This window comes from Blennius ocellaris (assembly GCF_963422515.1).
Source record: "Blennius ocellaris genome assembly, chromosome: 5".
Lineage (NCBI taxonomy): Eukaryota > Metazoa > Chordata > Actinopteri > Blenniiformes > Blenniidae > Blennius > Blennius ocellaris.
Genome location: NC_137654.1, coordinates 30,325,426 through 30,350,899, shown reverse-complemented (window position 1 = coordinate 30,350,899; position 25,474 = coordinate 30,325,426). Strand labels below are relative to the sequence as shown.

The 25,474-nt window shown below is 46.5% G+C and overlaps 1 protein-coding gene across 1 annotated transcript in view; it reads left to right on the top strand.

The window, feature by feature from the left end:
• Nucleotides 1-703: 703 nt before the first annotated feature.
• Nucleotides 704-25,474, top strand: part of kcnd1 (potassium voltage-gated channel, Shal-related subfamily, member 1) — a gene marked incomplete at both ends in the record, with an annotated part of 32,833 nt that continues 8,062 nt past the window's right edge. Inside the window, 3 exons of the mRNA XM_080496710.1 lie at nucleotides 704-859; nucleotides 2,373-2,618; nucleotides 7,670-8,382. Of these exons, the coding sequence (XP_080352836.1) occupies nucleotides 704-859; nucleotides 2,373-2,618; nucleotides 7,670-8,382 (1,115 nt within the window). The remainder of the gene's footprint in view (nucleotides 860-2,372; nucleotides 2,619-7,669; nucleotides 8,383-25,474) is intronic.

The following is a 25,474-nucleotide window of genomic DNA, read 5'->3' as shown; positions in this document are numbered from 1 at the left end:
ATGTAAGTAAGGACGACCACCTCCTCCTCCTGCTGCTCCTGCTGCTCCTCCTCCGGCGCTAATGCCCCTCTGACTCCCGCAGCCTGACGGAGACGCACTCAGAGAGGAGGCGCTGGGCTTTCTGTCGACGTTGCAGCTTCAGGGACCATCATCACAATTTAATAAGAGTTTGAAAGCTGCGGCGCTGCAACACATCCGTCTTCACTCGAGAGGGAGGGAGGGAGGGAGGGAGGGAGGGGGGGGGGACGAGTGAGAAAGACGGAGTTAACTCCTTCCTGTCCGGGGCCGCCACCGCCACCGCCGCCGCCGCCGCCTCTCCCTCCCCACGCCGATACAAACATTCTACTTCCTGTCCGGCCTGTCATGACTTCCTGTCAGGAGACTCGCTACTTCCTGTCAAGTGGGAGGACCCACTGAGCACTTTTTTTTTTTTTTTTTTTTTTTTTTTTTTTGGGTGTCAAAAATTTGGAATCAAATTTGGAAATCCCAACACGAACAAGCTTTTATTCTGAAGGACGACTCACCTGCTCGTCGGAATAAGAGACGGGGGTCACGCCCATCCGATGCCTTCCTGCCTCCACCTGCCGTCCTCCTCATGGCCTGACACCTGACGCCCTCTGACCCCTCCCTCCTCCTCCTCCTCCTCCTCCTCCTCCTCCTCCTCCTCCCCGCTCACTGCTTTTAGGACGGATCCCGATCCAAGATGGCTGCTGGCGTGGCGACATGGCTGCCGTTTGCGCGGGCGGCGGCGGTGGGCTGGCTCCCGCTTGCCAAGAAGACCATGCCCAAACCGCCGGTGGACAACTCGTCCCGGTCGGACGAAATCCTCTACGTCAACGTCAGCGGCGTCCGGTTCCAGGTGAGCCGCCAAAAGTGGGCGTGGCTTCTTCTCCAGCATCTTCCTCCTGTAACACCCAGATTGTAGAGCATCTTCCTCCTCTAACACCAGATTATAGAGCATCTTCCTCCTCTAACACCAGATTATAGAGCATCTTCCTCCTCTGACACCAGATTATAGAGCATCTGTGTCCTCTAACACCAGATTATAGAGCATCTTCCTCCTCTAATCCATATTATAGAGCATTTTCCTCCTCTAACACCAGATTATAGAGCATCTTCTGCCTCTAACACCAGATTATAGAGCATATTCCTCCTCTAACACCAGATTATAGAGCATCTTCGTCCTCTAACATCAGATTACAGAGCACCTTCCTCCTCTAACATCAGATTATAGAGCAGCTTCGTCCTCTAACATCAGATTACAGAGCACCTTCCTCCTCTAACATCAGACTATAGAGAATCTTCCTCCTCTAACGTCAGATTATAGAGCATCTTCCTCCTCTAACACCAGATTATAGAGCATCTTCCTCCTCTAACACCAGATTATAGAGCATCTTCCTCCTCTAATCCATATTATAGAGCATTTTCCTCCTCTAACGTCAGATTGTAGAGCATCTTCCGCCTCTAATCCAGATTAACACCAGATTATAGACTCACAAATTTTCAGTGTAAAGTTGAAAATGATGCTATTTACTGAATAAAATATTCAAACTGAACATGAACGTTCTGATACGAACAGACCAGGTATGTGTCAGTACCTCACCCCCCCCCCCCCCCCCCCCCTCACCCCCCCCACCCCCCCTCCTGCTCTCTGTGGTTTGTTATGGAAAAGTGTATTGATGAGTCAGACGAGCAGTCAGATGAGGAGGAGTCGATGGCGGTCTGCAGACAGGAAGCAGGAAGCAGCTGGCGGCTCCATGTCAGGTCCAGGTGGTCTCCCTCGTGTCCAGGGTCGTGCTCCTCCTCCAGACCTGACGAGTCCAAGAGGAGGTGAAGGTTCCCGAGGAGCAGAGGAGCTCAGCGAGTCATCATCAACCTGATGGGGGGGGGGGGAGGAGGAGGTCGATGACTCCCCCGATAAGTCCAGTCCACTCTGAATCCTGCCGACATCAGCAGAAACACAGAACTCTGTTCCCCTCTGGGGATTTATACAAAGTACTGATAAGGTACTGCAGTGATCCGCAGGTTTCAGACCATGTTTGCTCAAGGCTTCAGGAGAGTTTAGCGTTTGGACGGCGATGATTTGAAAACGAATGTCTGTTTACACATAAAACAGCTGAAACGCTGAAAACGGAGGTCGTTTTCTTATCGGATCCACTGTTTGTATTTGTTCTTATTTCAGTTTTGTAATGAAAGCACACACCTGAAGTTCCCGCAGCGATGAGACGTTGCCGTGAATTAAATTTTATACCCCCACTGGTGCAGGTCGGCCCGTTAACTTTTAACCTACGTGCTGAATTAGACGAGATACGAGGCTGTGAGTCTGCGTTCCGCGGCGCCATAACGTCTCCCGTCCTCTCTGATTGACGCAGACGTGGAAGAACACGCTGGACCGCTACCCGGACACGCTGCTGGGCTCCTCCGAGAAGGAGTTCTTCTACAACGAGGACACGCAGGAGTACTTCTTCGACAGGGACCCGGAGATGTTCCGGCACATCCTCAACTTCTACCGGACGGGGAAGCTGCACTACCCGCGCAACGAGTGCATCCAGGCCTTCGACGAGGAGCTGGCCTTCTACGGCATCGTGCCGGAGATCATCGGAGACTGCTGCATGGAGGTGAGCCTGTTGCCCCGGCGGGGGGGGGGGGGGGGGGCACCTAACCCTAACCTAACCCTAACCCTACCAACCAGCCAATCAGAAATCAAACCCTATATAGTGTCATCGGGGGTTCAGCCAATCACAATCAAGGTAGGCTCCTCCCCCCCTTTGACTCCTCCCACAATCAGGCAGCTCTGCTCTGGCACATGGCGCCACGAGAGGAAGTACTTCCTCCATCTTCCCATAGATGGGCGTGTGTGTGGGGGCGGAGCCAGTCCAGCTCACACAGACACAGCAGATTCTGAATGCAGCTCCTAGGATCCAGTGTTCTAATGGAGGGAAATCGAGGCGAATTCAGAGAATATAATGTAATGAAAGTGTTGAAAACTTGTATAATATGACGTCACAACTTCCACTTAATCTCGGTGAGTTTCCTCGTGTTCCGAAGGTTTAAGAGAATTCTAAACGTTCAGTTGCAGTACTTTTCGACGTCAGCTCAGCGTTCGGCACCGTGGATTCTAAATAGGAACTGTTGGGGGGGGGCAAGTGTGTCGGGAACGGCCTCAAATAGGTTCATTCTCTCATGGTCTTGTGGCGTCCCTCAGGGTTTGGTTCTGGGCCCCGGCATTGTTTTCCTTTGGATATAAATGCCAAAATAAAACCTGCGTTTATTTTCACTCATGTTCTTCGTCTGAGAGAAGCGGAGGTCTGTCGTCTGTCGGAGTTGAGCTGAAGATCATTCCGGCGCTGTTGTGTCGTCTCCCCCGGATCGCCGTTCATTCATTATTCAGCCGTCTTGGAGGCACGTGTTCCGAGCGTCTGGTTCAGGATCCCAGACGGCGTCTTACGACACCGACGCCGCGGCTTCCAGCTCGCTTTGGACACGACAGCGTTTCACAGAGACGACGGTGTTTTTTTCAGATCCCCGTTGACACTTTCAAAAACGTTCCGCTTTCGGAGCTGTTTAAAAAAAAGAAAAAAAACAGCATTTTTCAGTAGGGATAGGTACTTTTATAGGTACTGGCCAAACTCCGGTGCCTTTCGGTCCGCCTTGACACTGAGGGAGTGGCGAATACTTCTAAGACTTCTAATCTGAGGAAGCTTCTGGTTTGGCACTAGATTTTCCTCGAGGCTGAAGAGTCTTCAGATCTACCATCACAGATCTACAGCTCTCACAGATCTACCATCACAATGTTTCTCGAGGGGAAAGTATTAGAGTACGTGGAGATGGATTTTGATTTGATATGTTTGTTAAAGAATGTGTTAAATTAGAAAAATGTACATTTTATTACCACATAAACACACAAAAAGTACAGAAAATCGGTGCCGTTGAGTACCGGTATCGATTCCCTGGTATCGGTACCGTATCGGTATCGTATGTAAAAGGTACCCGTTCATCCTCCGCAGTGACTGAAACTAAATTTTGACATCTTCACTTGGAATCGTGATGCTATCGGCCTCTCCAGTTGTTTTCAGCGCCACGCGGTCGAACACGTACGACTTTGAGGCGGTCTGAAGTCGTTTGGAATCGTTTCTTGAGTGCAGCTGAGCGACGGAGACTTGCCGGAAACATCTGACAATCTTGCAGTGATCTGGTTTTTGTCCTATTTTTCAATATACTCTTCTGGTTTTATCTGATGACCGTGAAGCACTCTGCGATATCTCAGATCTTGAGCGGCCCAACTCTTCGATCAAGTTTAAAAAAAAAAAAAAGCACCGCTCTGCTTTCCCTGCTCCCATATCGCCTCTCGTCTCTGGTAATGGAAATGATACCCTCCCCCTTTGTTTGTAGACAGATTTTCCACTGCCTCAGGTACTGGATGAAACTTTCACGATGTCATATAATGGAGGTTCTTCTTGGTACTGGAGACTGTTGGTGTCTATGGTACTGATGAGGGTTTCTGGTTTTCAGTACTGGACCTCAGCTGTCCAGCTACTAAATTTCCTCTGGTACTGGAGATGGCTTCCTAACTTTTTATTTAAACATTTATTTATTAATGGGCGGTGAGGAGGTCTGAGGAGAGGATGTTTTAGATAATGGACCCTGTACTGGAGGTGATCTGGTTGTGGGTCTGATTTGTGTTCCTTCGGTAGTCGATATCTGCTGTCTATGGTACTGGATATCTGCTGCCTCTGGTACTGGATATCTGCTGTCTATGGTACTGGATATCTACTGTCTATGGTACTGTATATCTGCTGTCTAAGGTACTGGATATCTGCTGTCTATGGTACTTGATATCTGCTGTCTAAGGTACTGGATATCTACTGTCTATGGTACTGTATATCTGCTGTCTAAGGTACTGGATATCTGCTGTCTATGGTACTGGATATCTCCTGTCTATGGTACTTGATATCTGCTGTCTATGGTACTGGATATCTGCTGTCTATGGTACTGGATATCTACTGTCTATGGTACTGTATATCTGCTGTCTAAGGTACTGGATATCTGCTGTCTATGGTACTGGATATCTCCTGTCTATGGTACTTGATATCTGCTGTCTATGGTACTTGATATCTGCTGTCTAAGGTACTGGATATCTACTGTCTATGGTACTTGATATCTGCTGTCTAAGGTACTGGATATCTGCTGTCTATGGTACTGGATATCTCCTGTCTATGGTACTTGATATCTGCTGTCTATGGTACTGGATATCTGCTGTCTATGGTACTGGATATCTACTGCCTATGGTACTGTATATCTGCTGTCTAAGATACTGGATATCTGCTGTCTATGGTACTAGATATCTGCCGACTCTGGTACTGGATATCTGCTGCCTCTGGTACTGTACCTATGCTACCTCTGGTATTGGATACCTGCTGCCTCTGGTACTGGGCACATGCTACCTATGGTACTGGATATATGGTACCCATGGTACTGTACATATGCCACCCATGGTACTGGATACATGCTACCTCTGGTACTCTACATATGCTACCTCTCGTACTGTACATATGCTACCTCTGGTACCGTACATATACTGCCTCTGGTACTGGATATCTGTTGCCTCTGGTACCGGGTATCTGCTGTCTATGGTACTGGATATCTACTGTCTACGGTACTGGATATCTGCTGCCTCTGGTACTGGATATCTGCTGTCCATGGTACTGGATATCCGCTGTCTATGGTACTGGATATCTGCTGCCTCTGGTACTGGATATCTGCTGTCTATGGTACTGGATATATGCTGCCTCTGGTACTGTATATATGCTACCTATGGTACTGGACACGTGCTACCTCTGGTACTGGAGGATGAAGACCGTGTAAAAAACTTCCTCTGGTACTGGATATTAGTTTCTACCCCTGAAGAACTGCGACTCTGGTCGAGGTCTTAGAAACAAGCAAGAGATTCTGGGTCTTTTTTGACGTGGCTTTTGTTTTGATGCATTTACTGTTTTTCAACATGTTCAGTTTTGTGTTTTGGCTTTTTTTTTTTTTTTCTAACAAGCTATTTTCTCGTTCGCGTCGTCAGCTGTGACCTTTGACCTCTCGCCTCCTTCCCCCGGGTTCTGTTGCTGCGGCGCTCATTAGGAGCGAGGCGTCGTTAACCCGTCACCAGGCTGGGAGTTGTTAGCGGCGCGCCGGCGTCCTTCACCTCATCATCATCATCATCATCATCATCATCCCGCTGCTTTTTAAAAAATTTTTTTTTTTATGGCCGACAATTCCTGCCGGTGATTTCTGTCACGAGCCATAAACAAGTCGTTTGTTTTCGAGCACAACAAATCAGCCGCCGTTCCCCCCGGCGGGCCGTCGGCGTGCCGCCCACCGACTCGCCGCCGAGGGACTCTGGAACCGACGCCGAGTCGTCGTCCACAGCCTCCAATCCGTGGTCGGTCTTTTTATACCCGACACGTCTCCCACCGCTTTTATTTTTAGCCCTCTCGTAATTTCACACTGCTCTCTTCATTCTTCTTCTCTGATTCAAAGAGAGGAGCGTCGTCCTCGTCCTCGTCCTCGGCTGATGACCGGATTTGTTACCGATCCTTCCACTTCACCCTGATTGTGATCACGTCTGGAAGAGAGAGGAAATGTGCAACGAGTTAGAGCTTCTGACGCTTTTTCTTTTTTTCTCAAGATCACTTCAACTTTTAATATCTTTCACTTGTTCAGTGTTACCGGGTGGTTTTGTCCTGAGAAGCTCGTGCTGCAAATGTGTGACATGTTCCTGAATCTTTACCTTTTTAAAAAATCGTACCAAGACTAAGACTCAGCTAACAAACTTAAAGGGTCATGTTATAGAAAATCCACTTCTTAAAGGTTCTCCAGCCGTAAGAATCATCTCCACACCTGGAACGACGCCCCAGAAGTGTAGAAAGTGTGTCCTCTCTCTCCCCGGCTAGTTCCAAGTTTTAAAAAGTGTGTTGCTCCAAGCAGCCAATCAGAAATCAAACCCTATATAGTGTCATCGGGGGGTTTAGCCAATCACAATCAAGATAGGCCCCATCCCCCCTTTTGACTCCTCCACAGCAGATTCTGAACCTGGCCTGTCAGGTAGCTATACCACTGTGTGCAACACTGACTAGGGTCTCCATGGCGACGGACGCTGATGAGGTTCCTCTCCCACCCACTTTGTAAGGGACATTTTTTCCCACAGTTTTTTGGGGGGATTTATTTGGAAACGATTCGCCGTTAAAATCCCCAAATCTCATCTCTTTGTCCTCGGGTGACGACAAATCATCCCTGGAGATTTCAGGCAATTCGGGGGGAATTTTTTTTTTTGCGAAAAGTTTGCGAAATACACACATATAAACCAACAAATATATAAATACACACGGACAAAAACATAACCTTCTCGGCCCAGCTTCATTCGTCGCCCGACTTGCATTGGCGAAGTTAAGGGTGAATAGTTTTTTTGTGAAAAGTTTGCAAAATACACACATATAAATCAATACGCACGGACCAAAACATAAATTTCTCGGCCCAGCTTCATTCGTCGCCCGACTTTCGTTGGCGACGTTACCGAATAAAACCATGTCGAGTAAAAAGTCAAGGAAAGAGAACGGGTTGGTTCTTCGGCTTTGGGATTCAGGGGGGTCTAACTTTTTTCTCTGTCTCTCCCCCCGCGTAGGAATACCGCGACCGTAAGAAGGAGAACCAGGAGCGCCTGGCCGAGGACACGGAGGCCAACGAGGCGATGGACGCCCCCCTCCCCCCCCACAGCACCTCGCGGGAGCGCCTGTGGCGAGCCTTCGAGAACCCGCACACCTCCACCATGGCGCTGGTCTTCTACTACGTCACCGGCTTCTTCATCGCCGTGTCGGTCATCGCCAACGTGGTGGAGACGGTGCCCTGCCGGCCGCCCAAGGGCAGCGTGAGGGACCTGCCGTGCGGCGAGAAGTACCAGCTGGCCTTCTTCTGCATGGACACGGCGTGCGTGCTCATCTTCACCTTCGAGTACCTGATGCGGCTGTTCGCCGCGCCCAGCCGCTGCAAGTTCATGCGCTCGGTGATGTCGGTGATCGACGTGGTGGCCATCATGCCCTACTACATCGGCCTGGTGATGCCGGAGAACGAGGACGTGAGCGGCGCCTTCGTGACGCTGCGCGTCTTCCGCGTCTTCCGCATCTTCAAGTTCTCGCGCCACTCGCAGGGCCTGCGCATCCTGGGCTACACGCTGAAGAGCTGCGCCTCGGAGCTGGGCTTCCTGCTCTTCTCCCTCACCATGGCCATCATCATCTTCGCCACCGTCATGTTCTACGCCGAGAAGGGCACCAAGGGCTCCACCTTCACCTCCATCCCGGCCTCCTTCTGGTACACCATCGTCACCATGACGACGCTGGGGTGAGTCTATTCCCGCCGGGAGGGCTTTCGGTCTCGTTTCTTTTTCTCAGTTAAGTCGGTGTGTCAATAAGACGTTCCTCCAGAACAAAACTTGACTGTTTATTTGATCTGATCGGGATTTTATGTCAAATTTTCTCGATTTACGCAACGGAAACCGTGCAAAAGACGAAGGGACTTTTAAAACGTGGTGTCGTCTGCAAAGAAGTGAGCAGAAACACCGACAAGGTTTTTTTTTCCCAGGCCCTTCAGAAATGGGGAAGTCGCTCACTTCCTGTTAGTTTTTCAGCCTTGAAACATCCGAGAACAGCCGGTTTTAATGAACCAAGGTTCAAGGTTCAAGGTTCAAGGGGTTTTATTTGTCATTTCAACAGTAAAAGCCAGATTTCAAAGTGTAATGAAATTCTTACTTTGCCGTCTACCCTGGTGCCGACATACATAAATAAATAAGTATATACACAAGAAAATAGAATTAAAATAAAATAAAATCTAAAATAAATTAAAGTAACAGTGCAGTGCAAAATATTAGTCAGAAGGTGAGATGTGCATTGTGTGCAATTGTACAGATTAAATGTAAACATGTTCAGAAGCTGAACCAATGACCAGTTAGTAGTTTGATTGGTTTGAAGGTTGCCGGTTCAATGCCTCGTGTTCCTCCCGCTGTGTGTTGAGGCGGTCGAAGTGGATGGTGTCGTCTGCAAAGAATCTAATGACGGGGGGGAAGATGTTGACAAAGGTTCTTCCCGTTCAACTTTTGGATGTCGTCAATCAACCGGGATGCAGAACATTCAGCTTGAGTCGGTTTGTTTGGCTTTAGGTCGCGGTGTCGTCCACATAAACGAGTGCTTGTTTGTTTGACGGTTTGTTCTGTGCTGTTGGCGTCGTCCGGACTGCAGTCATGTGACTTTGTGCGTGGCTCCTATTGGTCAGTGAGCATTGGATCTGGTGTGAACAGAAAACAGACATGATCAATATGTTTTAGTCCGGAAATATCTAAACCTCGTCTTCAAAGTTTCCAGCTCCTCCTTGATTTTCCCTCCATTAGAACATTGGATTCCTAGGAGCTGCATTCAGAATCTGCTGTGTCTGTGTGAGCTGGACTGGCTCCGCCCCCACACACACGCCCATCTATGGGAAGATGGAGGAAGTGCTTCCTCTCGTGGCGCCATGTGCCAGAGCAGAGCTGCCTGATTGTGGGAGGAGTCAAAGAGGGGGAGGAGCCTACCTTGATCGTGATTGGCTAAAACCCCCGATGACACTATATAGGGTTTGATTTCTGATTGGCTGCTTGGAGCAACACACTTTTTATAAGAGAGAGAGAGAGAGGACACACTTTCTTCACTTCTGGGGCGTCGTTCCAGATGTGGAGACGGTTCTTACTGCCGGAGAACCTTCAGGAAGTGGATTTTGCAGAATATGAGCTCTTTATATTGACAATCTCCTCCAGTGTTGCCGGTTGGCGGACGATGCCAGGAGTCTGAGTCTTGGCCGTTGTGGCTGGGCGGCGTTCTGGGAGCCACAGGAAGTGACTTGGCGGTGATTGAAGGAGGAGGTTATCCAGTGTTGGTGATCTGAACAAGGTGAATTTTAGATTTGTGTTGAAACGATGAAAGCAGAATCTGCTGAAAACTGAGCCCCAATTCAGGTAAATTTCACAATAATGTGTTTTCATAGACTCCCTCCAGTCTCATGCCGACATTTCCCTCCATCGGCGTCTCCCGTCGCTCCTTTTCGTGTCGCCGCCTCTCCAGCGTTCACACCTGTGCGACGCCGCCGCGTTCCAACAACTCCGCACAGATTCTGCTTTGGCCCGCCGGTGGCTCTGAATCCCGTCGCCGTGGTAACCGGGCAGCGTGCGCTCGGTGTCAGGGCGCGGAATCCGTCACCGCCGCCGTTGGTTGGTTGGTTTCCACGGCGAGCCGGAGCCGGAGCCGGAGCCGGAGCCGGAGCCGCCCACTCGCTGCTTCTCGAGTACGGCGGTGTATCTTCACCCCGCGGCCGCCCACGCTCACGCTGCCGCCGCCGCCGCCGCCGCTGCTGCTGCCGCCGGGAGGAGGAGGAGGAGGAGGAGGAGGAGGAGGATGATGATGATGATGAGGAGGAGGAGGATGATGAGGCTCTTCAAAAGAGCTGCTGGAAACATGAGAAGTGGAGCTGCAGGATGACGGTGGAGTCCTCCTACCTGTCTGAACGCGGAGCAGCAGAGTTCACAAGGTGTGAGCGGGAGAGTCTGAATGACTCAAAGAGCCGGCCGGCCGGCCGGCGTAGTAACACGCCGCCGCCGCCGCCGCCGCCGCCGCCGCCGCCGCCGCCGCCATGCAGGCGCACGAACGGCTTTTACTCAATGAAATTAGTTTTCCGTTGGCGAGGACGGGGCCGACGGATTTCAGTGCTGTACGGCTCCGGGGAAAATCAGCTTCTTATACTTCCTGTTTGTTATCGACTGAAGTCGATTCCTCCGTGTTCAGAAGCTCCGTGACGTAACCGCTGCTGCTTTTAACACCGTTTCTATTCTCAGGATTCATTAGGCCTCTCAAATCATTACAGTCTGAAAAACATTTCCTGGGTTCATTATTGTGCTTTTCCCCCCATTTCTTTGGTTTATTTTAACAACATTAAGGAATTATTTCATGTGTTTGTAGTAGAGGGCGAGTACAATAATAATAATAATAATAATAATAATAATGATAATGATAATGATGATAATGAAAATAATAGATCGTTTCAAAATTCGTGTTCAATTTATTGTTTTGTTAAAACAATATTAAGGAATTATTTCGTGTCGATGTAGTAGAGAGAGAGTGTAATAATAATAATAATGAGAATGAGAATGATAATAATAATAGATCGTTTCAAAATTTGTGTTCAATTTATTGTTTTATTTTAACAATATTAAGGAATTATTTGCAGTGTGTGATAGTGGACCAGTAAGGTAGACGTTTCAATTTTAGAAAATAAATAAATGAATAAATGGATAAATAAATACATACATAAATACATAAATAAATAGAAAAAACAAAACAAAAAAATGAACAAAAAAAAAATTGAAAACATTTATTCAACAATATTAAATAATAATTTCCAGTGTGTGATAGTGGACGAGTAAGGAAGTTGTTTTTAATGACAATAATGATAATAATAAATGGTTTAGATATTTTCTGTAAAAATTATACTTTTTTTTTTTTTTTAGATTTAAAAATATTCTGGAATGATTTCTAGTGTGTGTCATAGTGGGCCAGTAAGTTGTTTTTATTATTATTATTATTATTATTATTATGATGATGATGATGATTATGATTATTATTATTATTATTATTATTATTATTATTATTATTATTATTATTATTATTATTATTATTATTATTATTATTATTACTAATAATAGTAGTAATAATAATTTATTTCTAAGGCATTTTTGTTTAAACAGAATCTCAAAATGCTCCAAACACAGTAAATAAGAAGCGACACAAAGACCTGAAATTAAACTTTTCACAAAACATTAAACCTTAAGGTGGTTACATTCTAATCCTGGAGCTCGATTATAGAGCATCTTCCTTCTAAGAGATATTTTTTAGCTCCCCCCCCCCTCCCCCTCATGGCGCTGCTGCTTTATTGCTCTGCTGCTGTGTTTTATCGTTGTACAAATAAGCGGAGAGTGAAATCATAAAGCTGTTCAGCCGTTTCCAGAAGTAATAAACGTGAGGAGGAACACGGAGGAGCAGCCGCAGACTGTTTGTGTCTGGACTTCACTTTCTCTCGCTCTCTTCAGGAAAAACCCTCCAGACGTCAACGACGTGCAGCCAGTCGTTCTTATGTCTCAGATCAAATCTGACTTTTACAGGACGGACGTGTTGGATGTAAAAACGTCTGCAGGATCAAAGATGCAGATCGGTGCGAAGCAGAAACCGACACGAGACGGGAAACCAGAACCAAACGTAATAATGCTTTTATTTTGAACTGACAGCGAGGAGGTTTTCTTAACACGTCGCCCTCTAGTGGCTGGAACAACTACTACTGTTATTACGGTGACTGTCAGAGTAAAACTACCAAGTTGGATTGTTGTTACGGTGACTGTCAAAGTAAAACTACCAAGTTGGATTGTTATTATGGTGACTGTCAAAGTAAAACTACCAAGTTGGATTGTTATTACTGTGACTGTCAAAATAAAACTACCAAGTTGGATTGTTGTTACGGTGACTGTCAAAATAAAACTACCAAGTTGGATTGTTATTACGGTGACTGTCAAAATAAAACTACCAAGTTGGATTGTTATTACGGTGACTGTCAGAGTAAAACTACCAAGTTGGATTGTTATTACGGTGACTGTCAAAATAAAACTACCAAATTGGATTGTTGTTATGGTGACTGTCAAAGTAAAAGTACCAAGTTGGATTGTTATTACGGTGACTGTCAGAGTAAAACTACTAAGTGGGATTGTTATTATGGTGACTGTCAAAGTAAAACTACCAAGTTGGATTGTTATTACTGTGACTGTCAAAATAAAACTACCAAGTTGGATTGTTGTTACGGTGACTGTCAAAATAAAACTACCAAGTTGGATTGTTATTACGGTGACTGTCAAAATAAAAGCACCAAGCTCCTGAGCATGTGCAGTAGAACTAGTTACTCGGTGGTCATGACCAGTAGCAGCGATTTCGCCGTCGACACGGAGACGGACCATAAACGTTTCCGTGACAACGGGAAGTTTTTCAAAAAGTCCCACCTCGGGGAATCGTTTTCGTTGTTTTCGAGCGCCGTTGTCATGGAAACAGACTCTCAAAACGATAGGAACGTTTGGCATTTGCCCTTGACAATGCAGTGTAAACGAGCCTCAATCTGGTTTAATGAGGAACCAGAGCAACGTGAACAAAACGGAACTGAAGTGTGTTTTTTTTTTTCTCGATCTCTCGTCCGTCGTTCCTCCGGCGGCGGCGTGGAAACGAGTCCCGCGGTTGTGTAATAGGTCACCGCGGTATAATGAAAGGTTGCAGCGTGCGGCCTCGTAGCGTGACATTTCACGGCGCCGCTGCCGTTATGTAACGTGCTAATTACCGGCTGCCGCTGATCACAGGATGCTAACGGCGACACGGAGGCGCAGGCGGCGGGAAGCGGCGGCCATGATTTATTGAGCAGGACTGGAGGACGGCTCTCGGCAGGAACTTCACACTGTTTGGACTTTGATCCGCTTTAATCCTCAACGTTCATTCAGAACCAGTTCAGCTCAGGACCGGACAGTCTTCACACTGGAACCGGAATAGTCTGTTTGGTTTTAGACTGGATGTAGACTGGTTTAGACTGGTTTAGACTGAATATATAGACTTGTTTAGACTGGATATAGTCTGGATATAGACTGGCTTTAGACTGGATATAGTCTGGATATAGACTGGATATAGACTGGTTTAGACTGGATATAGACTGGCTTTAGATTGGATATAGACTGGATATAGTCTGGATATAAACTGGCTTTAGACTGGATATACACTGGATATACACTGGTTTAGACTGGCATAGACTGGATATAGACTGGTTTAGACTAGCTTTAGACTGGATATAGACTGGTATAGACTGGATATGGACTAGTTTAGACTGGCTTTTGACTGGATATTGACTGGATGTAGACTGGTTTTTGATTTTATATTATATAAAACTGGTTTGAGCTTGGATATAGACTGTTTATAGAATGAATGTAGATGTAGTTGGATGTAGACTTGTTTTAGATTGAATGTAGACTGGATTTAGATTAGATGTAGACTGGTTTTAGACTGGATGTAGACTGGTTTTAGATTAGATGTAGACTGGTTTTAGAATGAATGTAGACTGGTTTTAGATTAGATGTAGACTGGTTTTAGATTAGATGTAGACTGGTTTTAGAATGGATGTAGACTGGTTTTAGATTAGATGTAGACTGGTTTTAGAATGGATGTAGACTGGTTTTAGAATGGATGTAGACTGATTTTAGAATGGATGTAGACTGGTTTTTGAGTGAAACGAGTCTGATTTAAATGGGAAAGAAAGTGACTTTAGTCTAGATGTGGTCTCGAAGTGGTCTAGAGGTGGTCTGGAGGTGGTCTGGAGGTGGTCTAGAGGTGGTCTAGAGGTGGTCTAGAGGTGGTCTGGAGGTGGTCTAGAGGTGGTCTAGAGGTGGTCTAGAGGTGATTTAGAGGTGATTTAGAGGTGGTCTAGAGGTGGTCTGGAGGTGGTCTGCAGGTGGTCCAGAGGTGGTCCAGAGGTGGTCTGGAGGTGGTCTGGAGGTGGTCTCGAGGTGGTCTAGAGGTGGTCTGGAGGTGGTCTAGAGGTGGTCTGGATATGGTCTAGAGGTGGTCTAGAGGTGGTCTGGAGGTGGTTTAGAGGTCGTCTGGAGGTGGTCTGGAGGTGGTCTAGAGGTGGTCTAGAGGTGGTCTGGAGGTGGCCTAGAGGTGGTCTAGAGGTGGTCTAGAGGTGGTCTGGGTCTCAGGCTGCTGTGTTGGATGTGTTCAGGGTTTCAGTCTGTGACCTTTGCAGCTGCTGGTCTGAGATAATCTCCTCTTTATTCATGCAGAGACATAAAACATGTTTCCACCACCTGCACACACACACACACACACACACACACACACACACACACACACACACACACACACACACACACACGTGCGAGTACAAACACACCCTGCCCTTCATCACGCAGCACTACCAGGAATTTACTGCAAAATGTAATTAGGATTTGATTCTTTACTTTTACCCCCTGAGAGACACACACACACACACACACACACACACACACACACACACACACACACACACACACACACACACACACACACACACACACACACACACACACACACACACACACACACACACACACACACCATTCACAGCGTCCTTCAACACAGTAAGAAACTAATTCATCTTTTTTGCTTTGTGATTAGGAAATCCTTGTTCACCACAAATCCCCCTGACACACACACACACACACACACACACACACACACACACACACACACACACACACACACACACACACAGGGAGGTGGAGCTGTTACTGGGTTCACAAAATATTTTTTTAGCCAATTTTTTGGGTCGTAAGACGTTAAAATCTGATTAAAATGTGATTAAACGTGTCAGAATCTGAGACAGATGGCCCCGCTGCGCGCACACACACACACACACACACACACACACACACACACACACACACACACACACACACACGCACACACACACACACACGTATGTTTCTTACTTTCTACTTTTCACACTTTGACATGATTCCAGGGATGAACACATGCAGTTACAGTTGGACAAACTGAAAAATCAGACAATTGTTTTTTCTGTTTCCATGTAGGTGTTTGTAGAAAAACTGATTTTTTTTTCTCAGCTTAACCCCAGCTACCCCCCCCCCCCCCCCCCCCCACCCCCACCCCCCCATGGCTCCTCTGAGGTTTAAGCTGATCTCTGAAATGTCAGAGTGAAGATGAGGAGATGAGGAGGATTTTTTTTTTTTTTTTGTTGAAGCTCTTAAATGTGATTTAAAAGAAAAGAGTTGAGGAACAAAAGTGTCGTCCTCGACTCGGGGAGGTTTATTCCTGAAGATATCAGCAGGATGTATTTAAGGAAAAGAAAGAAGAAGAAAGAGAAAGAGAGAGAGAGAGATGACGTCAGGAACTTTTCATCCCCGAGGGTCTATTGAAGTCGTTTCTCCTCCTTGAATCCAGAGGGAATCGGGAGTTTTATCAGAGTCCCTGGAAAAAAGTTTCTGTAGAAGTTTGTGAAGAAGCTTCCAGAAGCGTGACGGAGGTCTCAGTCGGCGTTCAAGAGTCGTGTTTGTTTCATGAAGTCCGCGGATTTTAATTTGAGGAGGGGGCGGAGCCTAGAGTTTTCACCCCTTCATTTGGCTCATTCGTTTTTTATTTATTTTTAAAACAAATTTTTTTTACAACTGGATTAAAGCGCCTGGAAAACGTCACGCAGTGACACCAGCTGCTGGTTAGGGGGCGCTGTCGCCTGAAACAAACACTGGCCAGAGATGAAGTGAAGAAGTCCTGCCGCTTTAGCCTTGCGGCGGCTAGGCTAGTTAGCTCGTAGCCACAAAAAATTTAAAAGATAAAAAAATGAGATGTATCTTCAGGCTTGAAGACTCTTTCTGTCAGAAAGTCTGAATTTTTGCTGAATCGGTCAAAATGTTGATATTTTTCGCCGGCGCTGCCGCGACGCCATCTTTGTTTTCCCAGAAACCCTTGAGGCAGATTTCACTTCAATGCGGTTTGGAGAATAGTGCAAATGAGTGACGACGCTCTTGTTTTGAAGATTTAGTTTATTGTGTGAACAGAAGTAGTTTATCTGGTTCTACATCATCAACTCTATAAATTGCTGACACGGCGGAGGAGCTCCTCCTGCTTCTCCTCCACCCGTCTGTTTGTTGTTCCGTCCAGTCAGACATCAGAGGAGTGACCTCGTACACCTGGCAGCCAATCAGAGCGCAGGACTCCCCCGAGTGGGAGGAGCCACTCTCATCGCTCAGAGGGTCCCCGTTTAGTCATGACGTCCTGCAGGGACCAGCTCGCTTTCTCCTCCTCCTGCTCCTCCTTCTCATCCTCCTCCTCCTCCTCCTCTTCTTGCTCTTCCTCCTCCTGCTCCTCCTCGGCTTGCTCCTCATCCTCTTCGTGCTCTTCCTCCTCCTCCTCCTCTTGCTCCTCATCCTCTTCTTGCTCCTCCTCCTCCTCCTCCTCCTCCTCTTGCTCCTCATCCTCTTCTTGCTCTTCTTCCTCCTCCGCCTCCTCCTCTTCTTACTCTTCCTCCTCCTCCTCCTCTTGCTCCTCATCCTCTTCTTGCTCCTCCTCCTCCTCTTTCTCCTCTTGCTCCTCATCCTCTTCTTACTCTTCTTCCTCCTCCGCCTCCTCCTCTTCTTGTTCTTCCTCCTCCTCCTCCTTTTGCTCCTCCTCCTCCTCCTCTTCCTCTTCCTCCTCCTCCTCCTCCTCCTCCTCCTGCTCCTCCTCCCCTCCTCCAGGGATGGAAGTATTGGATTACTAATACTCACATTACTGTAATCATGAAGTACGTCTGAGTCGTTTCACGGAAGTTTTATGAGTCGACTCATGTTTTAACACAACTTGTGCCGGGACTCCTGCTCCTCCTCCTCCTCCTCCTCCTCCTCCTCCTCCTCCTCCTCCTCCTCCTCCTCCTCCGCCGCCGCTCCTTTTAACAAATCACACGAGGTGAAAAGCAAGCGAGTAATTTATGTAGGTACTGTAGTGTGTGAGGTATCGCTTCTGAGTACTTGTAAAATTTGAAAATGTTGTTGAAACGACGTCATTTTCTGTGGAAACGACACAAACACGTTTTTTGTCCCCGTTCACACGGAGACGCAGCGTTTTCAAATAGTTGCGTTTTCGAAAAGTTCCACCCTTTTTCACATTTTCAGAAAGTCGCGCTGTCGGCGGCTCAGATCGTCGTCGTCGTTAAAAAAAAAACAACAAAAAACGAACAAGCGAAACACGACGAACCCCGAAGAAGAAAAAAACGGCGTCCAGCTGCTGCGGCGGGTCGAGAGAGCTTCAGATGAACTGATAGAGAAAAGAGAGAGAGCGAGACTGAAGGAGGAGAAACTTTTCCTCTCATCAATTATTTCCTCTCAGCGTCTGAGTGCTCCCTCCTCCTCCTCTTCCTCCTCCTCTTCCTCCTCCTCCTGTGTTTCGCTTCATTTTCCTCCTTTGCTTCCCTTTCCTCTTTCTTCTTTCCCTCTTCTCTCCATCTTTTCCTGAATTACCCTCCCTCCCCTCAATGTGTCCCTTGGTTTCTTTCTTGTCATTCCTCTTCTCCTCACCCCTCCTCCTCTCTTCCTGTCTTCTGTTTCCCTTCCTGCCTCCTCCTGTCCTTCCTCACCCGTTATCTCTCTCTCTCTCTCTCTTATATTACTCCCAGCTCCTCTGACCTCCACTTTTCTCCTCCTCTTCTTTCACTCACTCTCCTCCACCAGGTTATCTCTCCATCATCCTCATTCCTCCTCTCAGTCGCTCCTCAAACACCAACTTTCTCTCCTTCCCCCGTTTGCTCCCCCGTAATCTCCTTCTTCTCCTTCTTCTTCTCCTTCCTTCAGGTCTCGTTTCTCCTTTAATCCTTCCCTCCATCCCTCCGTCACTCTCTCTTCCCTTCCCTCGCTCTGTAAAACATTTAAAACGCATCATGTGATATTTAAACACACTTACAGATGGATTGTTTCAGCCACGTGCGTGTGTGTGCGTGTGTGCGTGTGTGTGTGTGTGTGTGTGTGTGTGTGTGTGTGTGTGTGTGTGTGTGTGTGTGTGTGTGTGTGTGTGTGTGTGTGTGTGTGTGTGTGTGTGTGTGTGTGTGTGTGTGTGTGTGTGTGTGTGTGTGTGTGGGCAAAAATAAACACAGAAATGGTGGATTATGCTAAATGAACAAAATAAAGGCCCGAGAGGAACGACGTGGCTCCTCCTCTCAGCTGCAAACAGACGAGTTAATAATGGTGGGGGGGGTGTAGGGGGGGTGGAGGAGGGTGGAGGGGGGGTGGGGGGGCTGCGTGGGAGAGGTAAATACAGGAGAAAACGAGAGGAGGGCAGAAAATAGGAAGAAGGAGGCGTAGAACACAAAGAGAGAGAGTTTTTTTTTTCTCCTCTGCCTGAAGCCTCCAAAACACAGCTGTTAAATAATACCCACGGTCAGTGAACGCCTCCTGGAGCGCCCCCTGCTGTCTGTAGTTATAGTGGGACTGACCACTGTCTGTGGTTAATCCAGTGTCTGTGGTCAGTTAACTGTCAGTGGTCAGTCCAGTGTCAGTGGTCAGTCGCTGGTCGTCCTCCTGGCTGTCAGTGGTCAGTGGGTTCAGGCTGAGGCCACTTCACTGTCCCCTCAGAGTGCAGGAATCCGGAGCTTCGCCCCGGCGCTGGACAGACGTATCGGATGTCTCACGGCGGAAACGCGGAAGCGCGTTTCCGCCGTGAACCAGAGGTGGTAATGAAATCTGCTGCTGAGAGCAGATAGAGAGAGAGGATAGAGAGAGGACAGAGAGAGGATAGAGAGAGGACAGAGAGAGGACAGAGAGAGGAGAGAGAGGAGAGAGAGAGAGGAGAGAGAGAGGAGAGAGAGAGGAGAGAGAGGAGAGAGAGAGGATAGAGAGAGAGGATAGAGAGAGAGGATAGAGAGAGGACAGAGAGAGGACAGAGAGAGGACAGAGAGAGGAGAGAGAGAGGACAGAGAGAGGAGAGAGAGGAGAGAGAGAGAGGATAGAGAGAGAGGACAGAGAGAGGACAGAGAGAGGAGAGAGAGAGGATAGAGAGAGGATAGAGAGAGGAGAGCGAGAGAGGACAGAGAGAGGAGAGAGAGAGGATTGACAGAGGGGAGAGAGAGGAGAGGACAGAGAGAGAGGAGAGAGAGGATAGAGAGAGAGGAGAGAGTATAGAGAGAGAGGATAGAGATAGGATAGAGAGAGGAGAGAGAGAGGATAGAGAGAGAGGACAGAGAGAGGAGAGAGAGAGAGGAGAGAGAGAGGATAAAGAGAGAGGACAGAGAGAGGAGAGAGAGAGGATAGACAGAGGGGAGAGAGAGGAGAGGACAGAGAGAGAGGAGAGAGAGAGGAGAGAGAGAGGAGAGAGAGAGAGGAGAGAGAGAGGATAAAGAGAGAGGATAGAGAGGAGAGAGAGAGGATAGAGAGAGGATAGAGAGGAGAGAGAGAGGATAGAGAGGAGAGAGAGAGGATAGAGAGAGAGGAGAGAGAGAAGAGAGAGAGAGGATAGAGAGAGAGGAGAGAGAGGAGAGAGAGAGGAGAGAGAGAGGATAGAGAGGATAGAGAGAGAGGAGAGAGAGAGGAGAGAGAGAGAGGATAGAGAGGAGAGAGAGGATAGAGAGAGAGGATAGAGAGAGGATAGAGAGGAGAGAGAGGATAGAGAGAGGAGAGAGAGAGAGAGAACAGAGCGCCGGCGTGTCGCTTTCAAACATTCATGTCGACTTTAACTCCTCGTGTCCAGAAATAGAAAAGAGGAGGAGGAGAGAAGAAAAACCCGAGTCAGGACGGATTGAAATAGACGACAGGAAGGAAAGATGAGACGACAGGAAATCAAACCGTCGTCCTTCAGTCTCCTCTTCTTTTCATTCGTCTGTATATAAAATAAAATCGGTTGTGAGCGTCTGTAGCTACAGACGTTAAGCTGAGGTGAACGGTAACTAGTTCTGGTTCTTCTGCACATGCTCAGTAGGTGAACCTAACAAACCCACACCAATCTGAATCGAACTTCACAATAAAGTACCTGAGACCAACCCCCGACTAATATTAAACTTATACTTGACTAACCTCAAACTTATACTAGGTTAGTCCTGTATGTTACACTAATCCTGATCTTATGATGCAACTTTAAACTAACAGGAGGCTGGCATTAACCTCTTAACTAAACTAACCAGATGCTAACTATCTACCTTAAGACAACTCCAGACTAACTAAACTCAAAGTTTAAACTAACTAAACCAAAGTTTAAACTAACTAAACTCAAACTATAAACTGACTAAACCCAAAGTTTAAACTGACTAAACCCAAAGCTAAAACTGACTAAACCCAAAGTTTAAATTGACTAAACCCAAACTATAAACTAACTGAACCCAAACTATAAACTAACTAAACCCAAAGTTTAAACTAACTAAACTCAAACTATAAACTAACTAAACCCAAAGTTTAAACTAACTAAAGCCAAACTATAAACTAACTGAACCCAAACTATAAACTAACTAAAAACAAAGTTTAAACTAACTAAACTCAAACTATAAACTAACTAAACCCAAAGTTTAAACTGACTAAACCCAAACTATAAACTAACTTAATCCAAAGTTTAAACTAACTAAACCAAACTATAAACTAACTAAACACAAACTATAAACTAACTAAACCCAAAGTTTAAACTAACTAAAGCCAAACTATAAACTAACTGAACCCAAACTATAAACTAACTAAAAACAAAGTTTAAACTAACTAAACCCAAACTATAAATGAAGTAAACCCAAAGTTAAAACTAAAGCTAGTTTTACGAGCGTTTACTACACTAACCACAAACTAACTTAAATTAATCTGAGAGACAACTTCAACTGAAATAACTTGACACGCACGCACGCACGCACGCACACACACACACACACACACACACACACACACACACACACACACGGTCCTCTGTGTTATTCTGGGATGTTTCCAGTCTATTTTTAGCTCCTCGGCTTTGATCCACACTTTATTTTTAGTCTTGAGGTTTGCAGACGAGTTGGTGAAGAAAAACTTCTCTTGACGTGACGAGAAACTTTCTTTTCTTAGAGGAAAACGATGTTCCGACTTGGATTGTTGTGGTGAACGTCGTCTGAGATCGTCTGAGACGAGTCCTGAGTTCTCGCGGCGAAGCTTCCAGAAGCTCCAGGACTTCATGCCGATTGTTCAGTGTTGGAATCGGCTGACGTCCTGTGAAGTTGGTCTGACGCTGACGTTTCAGTCGATCGGTGATCAAAGGATGTATTTTTAACGTCCGATCGGATCCCAGTGACTCTGCGGCTTTAAATAACGACGACGTGGAGCTGAAAATAAACTCCGTCTTCTTTGATCTCGGCTCGTCTCGTCTGGTCGTCACCGTCGCTGCTGTTCAGTCACTACAGTGACCTCTGGTGCTGTGTGTGTGTGTGTGTGTGTGTGTGTGTGTGTGTGTGTGTGTGTGTGTGGTGTGTGTGTGTGTGTGTGTGTGTGTGTGTGTGTGTGTGTGTGTGTGTGTGTGTGTGTGTGTGTGTGTGTGTGTGTGTTGTCATGGAGATGAGGTGCATGTATGAGTTGTTATGGAGACCAGGTGTGGGTGTGTGTTGTTATAGAAATGTGGTGCAGGTGTGGGTTGTCATGGAGACCAGAGTCAGGTGTGTGTGTGTTGTCATGAAGACATGGTGCAGGTGTGTGTTGTCATGGAGACCGGGGGCAAGTGTGTGTTGACGTGGAGATGTGGTGCAGGTGTGTGTGTGTTATCATGGAGACGTGGTGCAAGTGTGTGTTGTCATAGAGCTCGGGGGCAGGTGTGTGTTGTCATGGAGACGTGGTGCAGGTGTGTGTTGTCATGGAGACCGGGGCAGGTGTGCATGTTGTCATGGAGACGTGGTGCAGGTGTGTGTTGTCATGGAGACCGAGGGCAGGTGTGTGTTGTCATGGAGGACCGGGGGGCAGGTGTGTGTTGTCATGGAGACCGGGGGCAGGTCACAGTCAGAATCAGCTCCAGTGGAACATGTATTTGTCCTCCGATTGACTGACTGATTCTAAAAACGTTTGAAGTGACAGCGTCAGAAGATTCTCATGGAATTATTGTTCCAACATTTCACGTCTGTAAAATCGTCCATGTGACTCGAGACGCTTTTAGGTTTCCCTAAAAAAACCTTTGCTTTCTTCAACCAAACGTACTTTTGGAGGGAAACGTTCAAAATGATCCTTTAATTGAAGCAGAAAACCCGTCGATTAATTTTAATGTCTAACGACGTGACACACGTGTGTTTTTATCTAAATCCCTTCGCTTGGAATTTTTTTTTGATTTTTTTTGTGTGGAAAGTTTGACGAACCACCAACAAGTCACAGCTGACTATGACTGGATTTTCCGCCTGTTGGGATGTGCTTTTTGTTTTTCACAGCTGAAAATCCGGCGGAAGAAAAATAAGAAGATTAAGAACATCAGAACGATTAAAATGAAACCGAGGACGGTAATCCTGCGCCTCGCCTCTTAAAGAGGCAGGACACCAGGACTACCGACACCCAGACGGCGCTTTGAAAGGGAAGCTAACCGCTATTTAAGCATGCTAGTCAATGCTACCATGGCTACAGGCTAACGCTAACGCTACGTACAATCTGACATTGAGGAGTCGGCTGGCGAATTTCAACATCCTGCTGAGGACAACTCCCTACTGGTGTGTGTGTGTGTGTGTGTGTGTGTGTGTGTGTGTGTGTGTGTGTGTGTGTGTGTCCCATCTGAGTTGACATTTATCCATCTTTGAGGACATTTATCCATCTTAGTGAACATTTATCCATCTGAGAGGACATTTATCCATTTTAGTGGACATTTATCCATCTTAGAGGACATTTATCCATCTTAGTGGACATTTATCCAGTCGAGTTGACATTTATCCATCTGAGAGGACATTTATCCACCTTAGTGAACATTTATCCATCTGAGAGGACATTTATCCATTTTAGTGGACATTTATCCATCTTAGTGGACATTTATCCAGCCGAGTTGACATTTATCCATCTGAGAGGACATTTATCCAGCCGAGTGGACATTTATCCATCTGAGAGGACATTTATCCATCTTATAGGACATTTATCCATCTTAGTGGACATTTATTCAGCTTAGTGGACATTTATCCATCTTAGAGGACATTTATCCACCTTAGTGGACATTTATCCATCTAAGAGGACATTTATCCACCTTAGTGGACATTTATCCATCTTAGTGGACATTTATTCAGCTTAGTGGACATTTATCCATCTTAGAGGACATTTATCCACCTTAGTGGACATTTATCCATCTTAGAGGACATTTATCCACCTTAGTGGACATTTATTCATCTTAGTGGACATTTATCCATCTTAGTGGACATTTATCCATCTTAGAGGACATTTATTCATCTTAGTGGACATTTATCCACCTTAGAGGACATTTATTCATCTTAGTGGACATTTATCCATCTTAGTGGGCATTTTTCCATCTTAGAAGACATGTTACTTCCTGTTGAGTTGAACATGTCCTGTAGAATATTTTACATGAGATCAGCTGGAGATCAAATGTTTTGCGTTCGTCTTTTCAGGCAATGTTCTGGATGGATGGATGGATGGATGGATGGATGGATGGATGATGGATGGATGGATGGATGGATGGATGGATAGATGGTGAATCTTTAACATACAGACATATAAAAACACATTTTATCAACAACACCTGGGGGGTTGGGGGGGTGGGGGTGGGGGAGTTCAGCTGGAGGGGTGGGGGGGTTCAGCTGGAGCTCCTTCAGCCACGAAGGAGAAAACATGGAACAACCATCCCCTCCTCCTGCAACTTTCATCATCACACCATCAATTAAACATGGACAAGGATTACACAGGAGGAGGAGGAGGGTGAGGAGGAGGAGGAGGAGGCGGAGGAAGAGGAAGAGGAAGAGGAGGAGCAGCAGCAGAGCGAGGAGGCTTTTAGCAACCGGCTGCGACTCAGAATAGAAGTTTTCAGAGGATCAAACCCGTCCGGTCGATACAGACGTCCTTGTGAAGAGCAGCTCAGACGGTTTGGAGAGGAGGAGTCACAGAGGAGGAGGAGGAGGAGGAGGAGGAGGAGGAGGAGGAGCAGCAGGCTCTGATCCTCCTCCTCTGAGAGTCTTGCAGGTTTTTAAAAGCAGCAGAGGAGAAACAGGATGAGACTTCGGCTGCTTTAACACAGTGAGACACTGAAAACCAGACAGATTTCAACGTCTCCTGTGAAAATGACCTTCAGCTGCACCTTAACGAGCACACACACATTATTTACTGTGTGTGTGTGTGTGTGTGTGTGTGGTGTGTGTGTGTGTGTGTGGTGTGTGTGTGTGTGTGTGTGTGTGTGTGTGTGTGTGTGTGTGTGTGTGTGTGTGTGTGTGTGTGTGTGTGTGTGTGTGTGTGTGTGTGTGTGTGTGTGTGTGAAACTCAATGTTACAGTCAGTCCCTGCACAGTTTGTACTTTTTTTCTACATCTTGGCTCAGATGTTTATATTATTTATAAAATGACGAGAATAACTAAGGAACAATATTAGTATTATATACATACATACACACACACACACACACACACACATATATATATATATATATATAACATCATTCAAATACTTATATAAGTCATAGTTACAGAATGTTTGGTGAGTAAACATGATGAAATCCACTTCACTGGACTGTTTACTGGTTTATAGCGAGACGTAAAAAAAACAACAAAACAAAACAAATAATAACTAAATTAATTAATTAATTTCGTATAAACAGGGACAAAAAAGGAAATGAACAAAGTGAAGCGAGGACCTCCACCTTCCTGGGCGGCCCTCCATAAACCAGCCGGGACAAACCCTCCTCCGTTCGTAT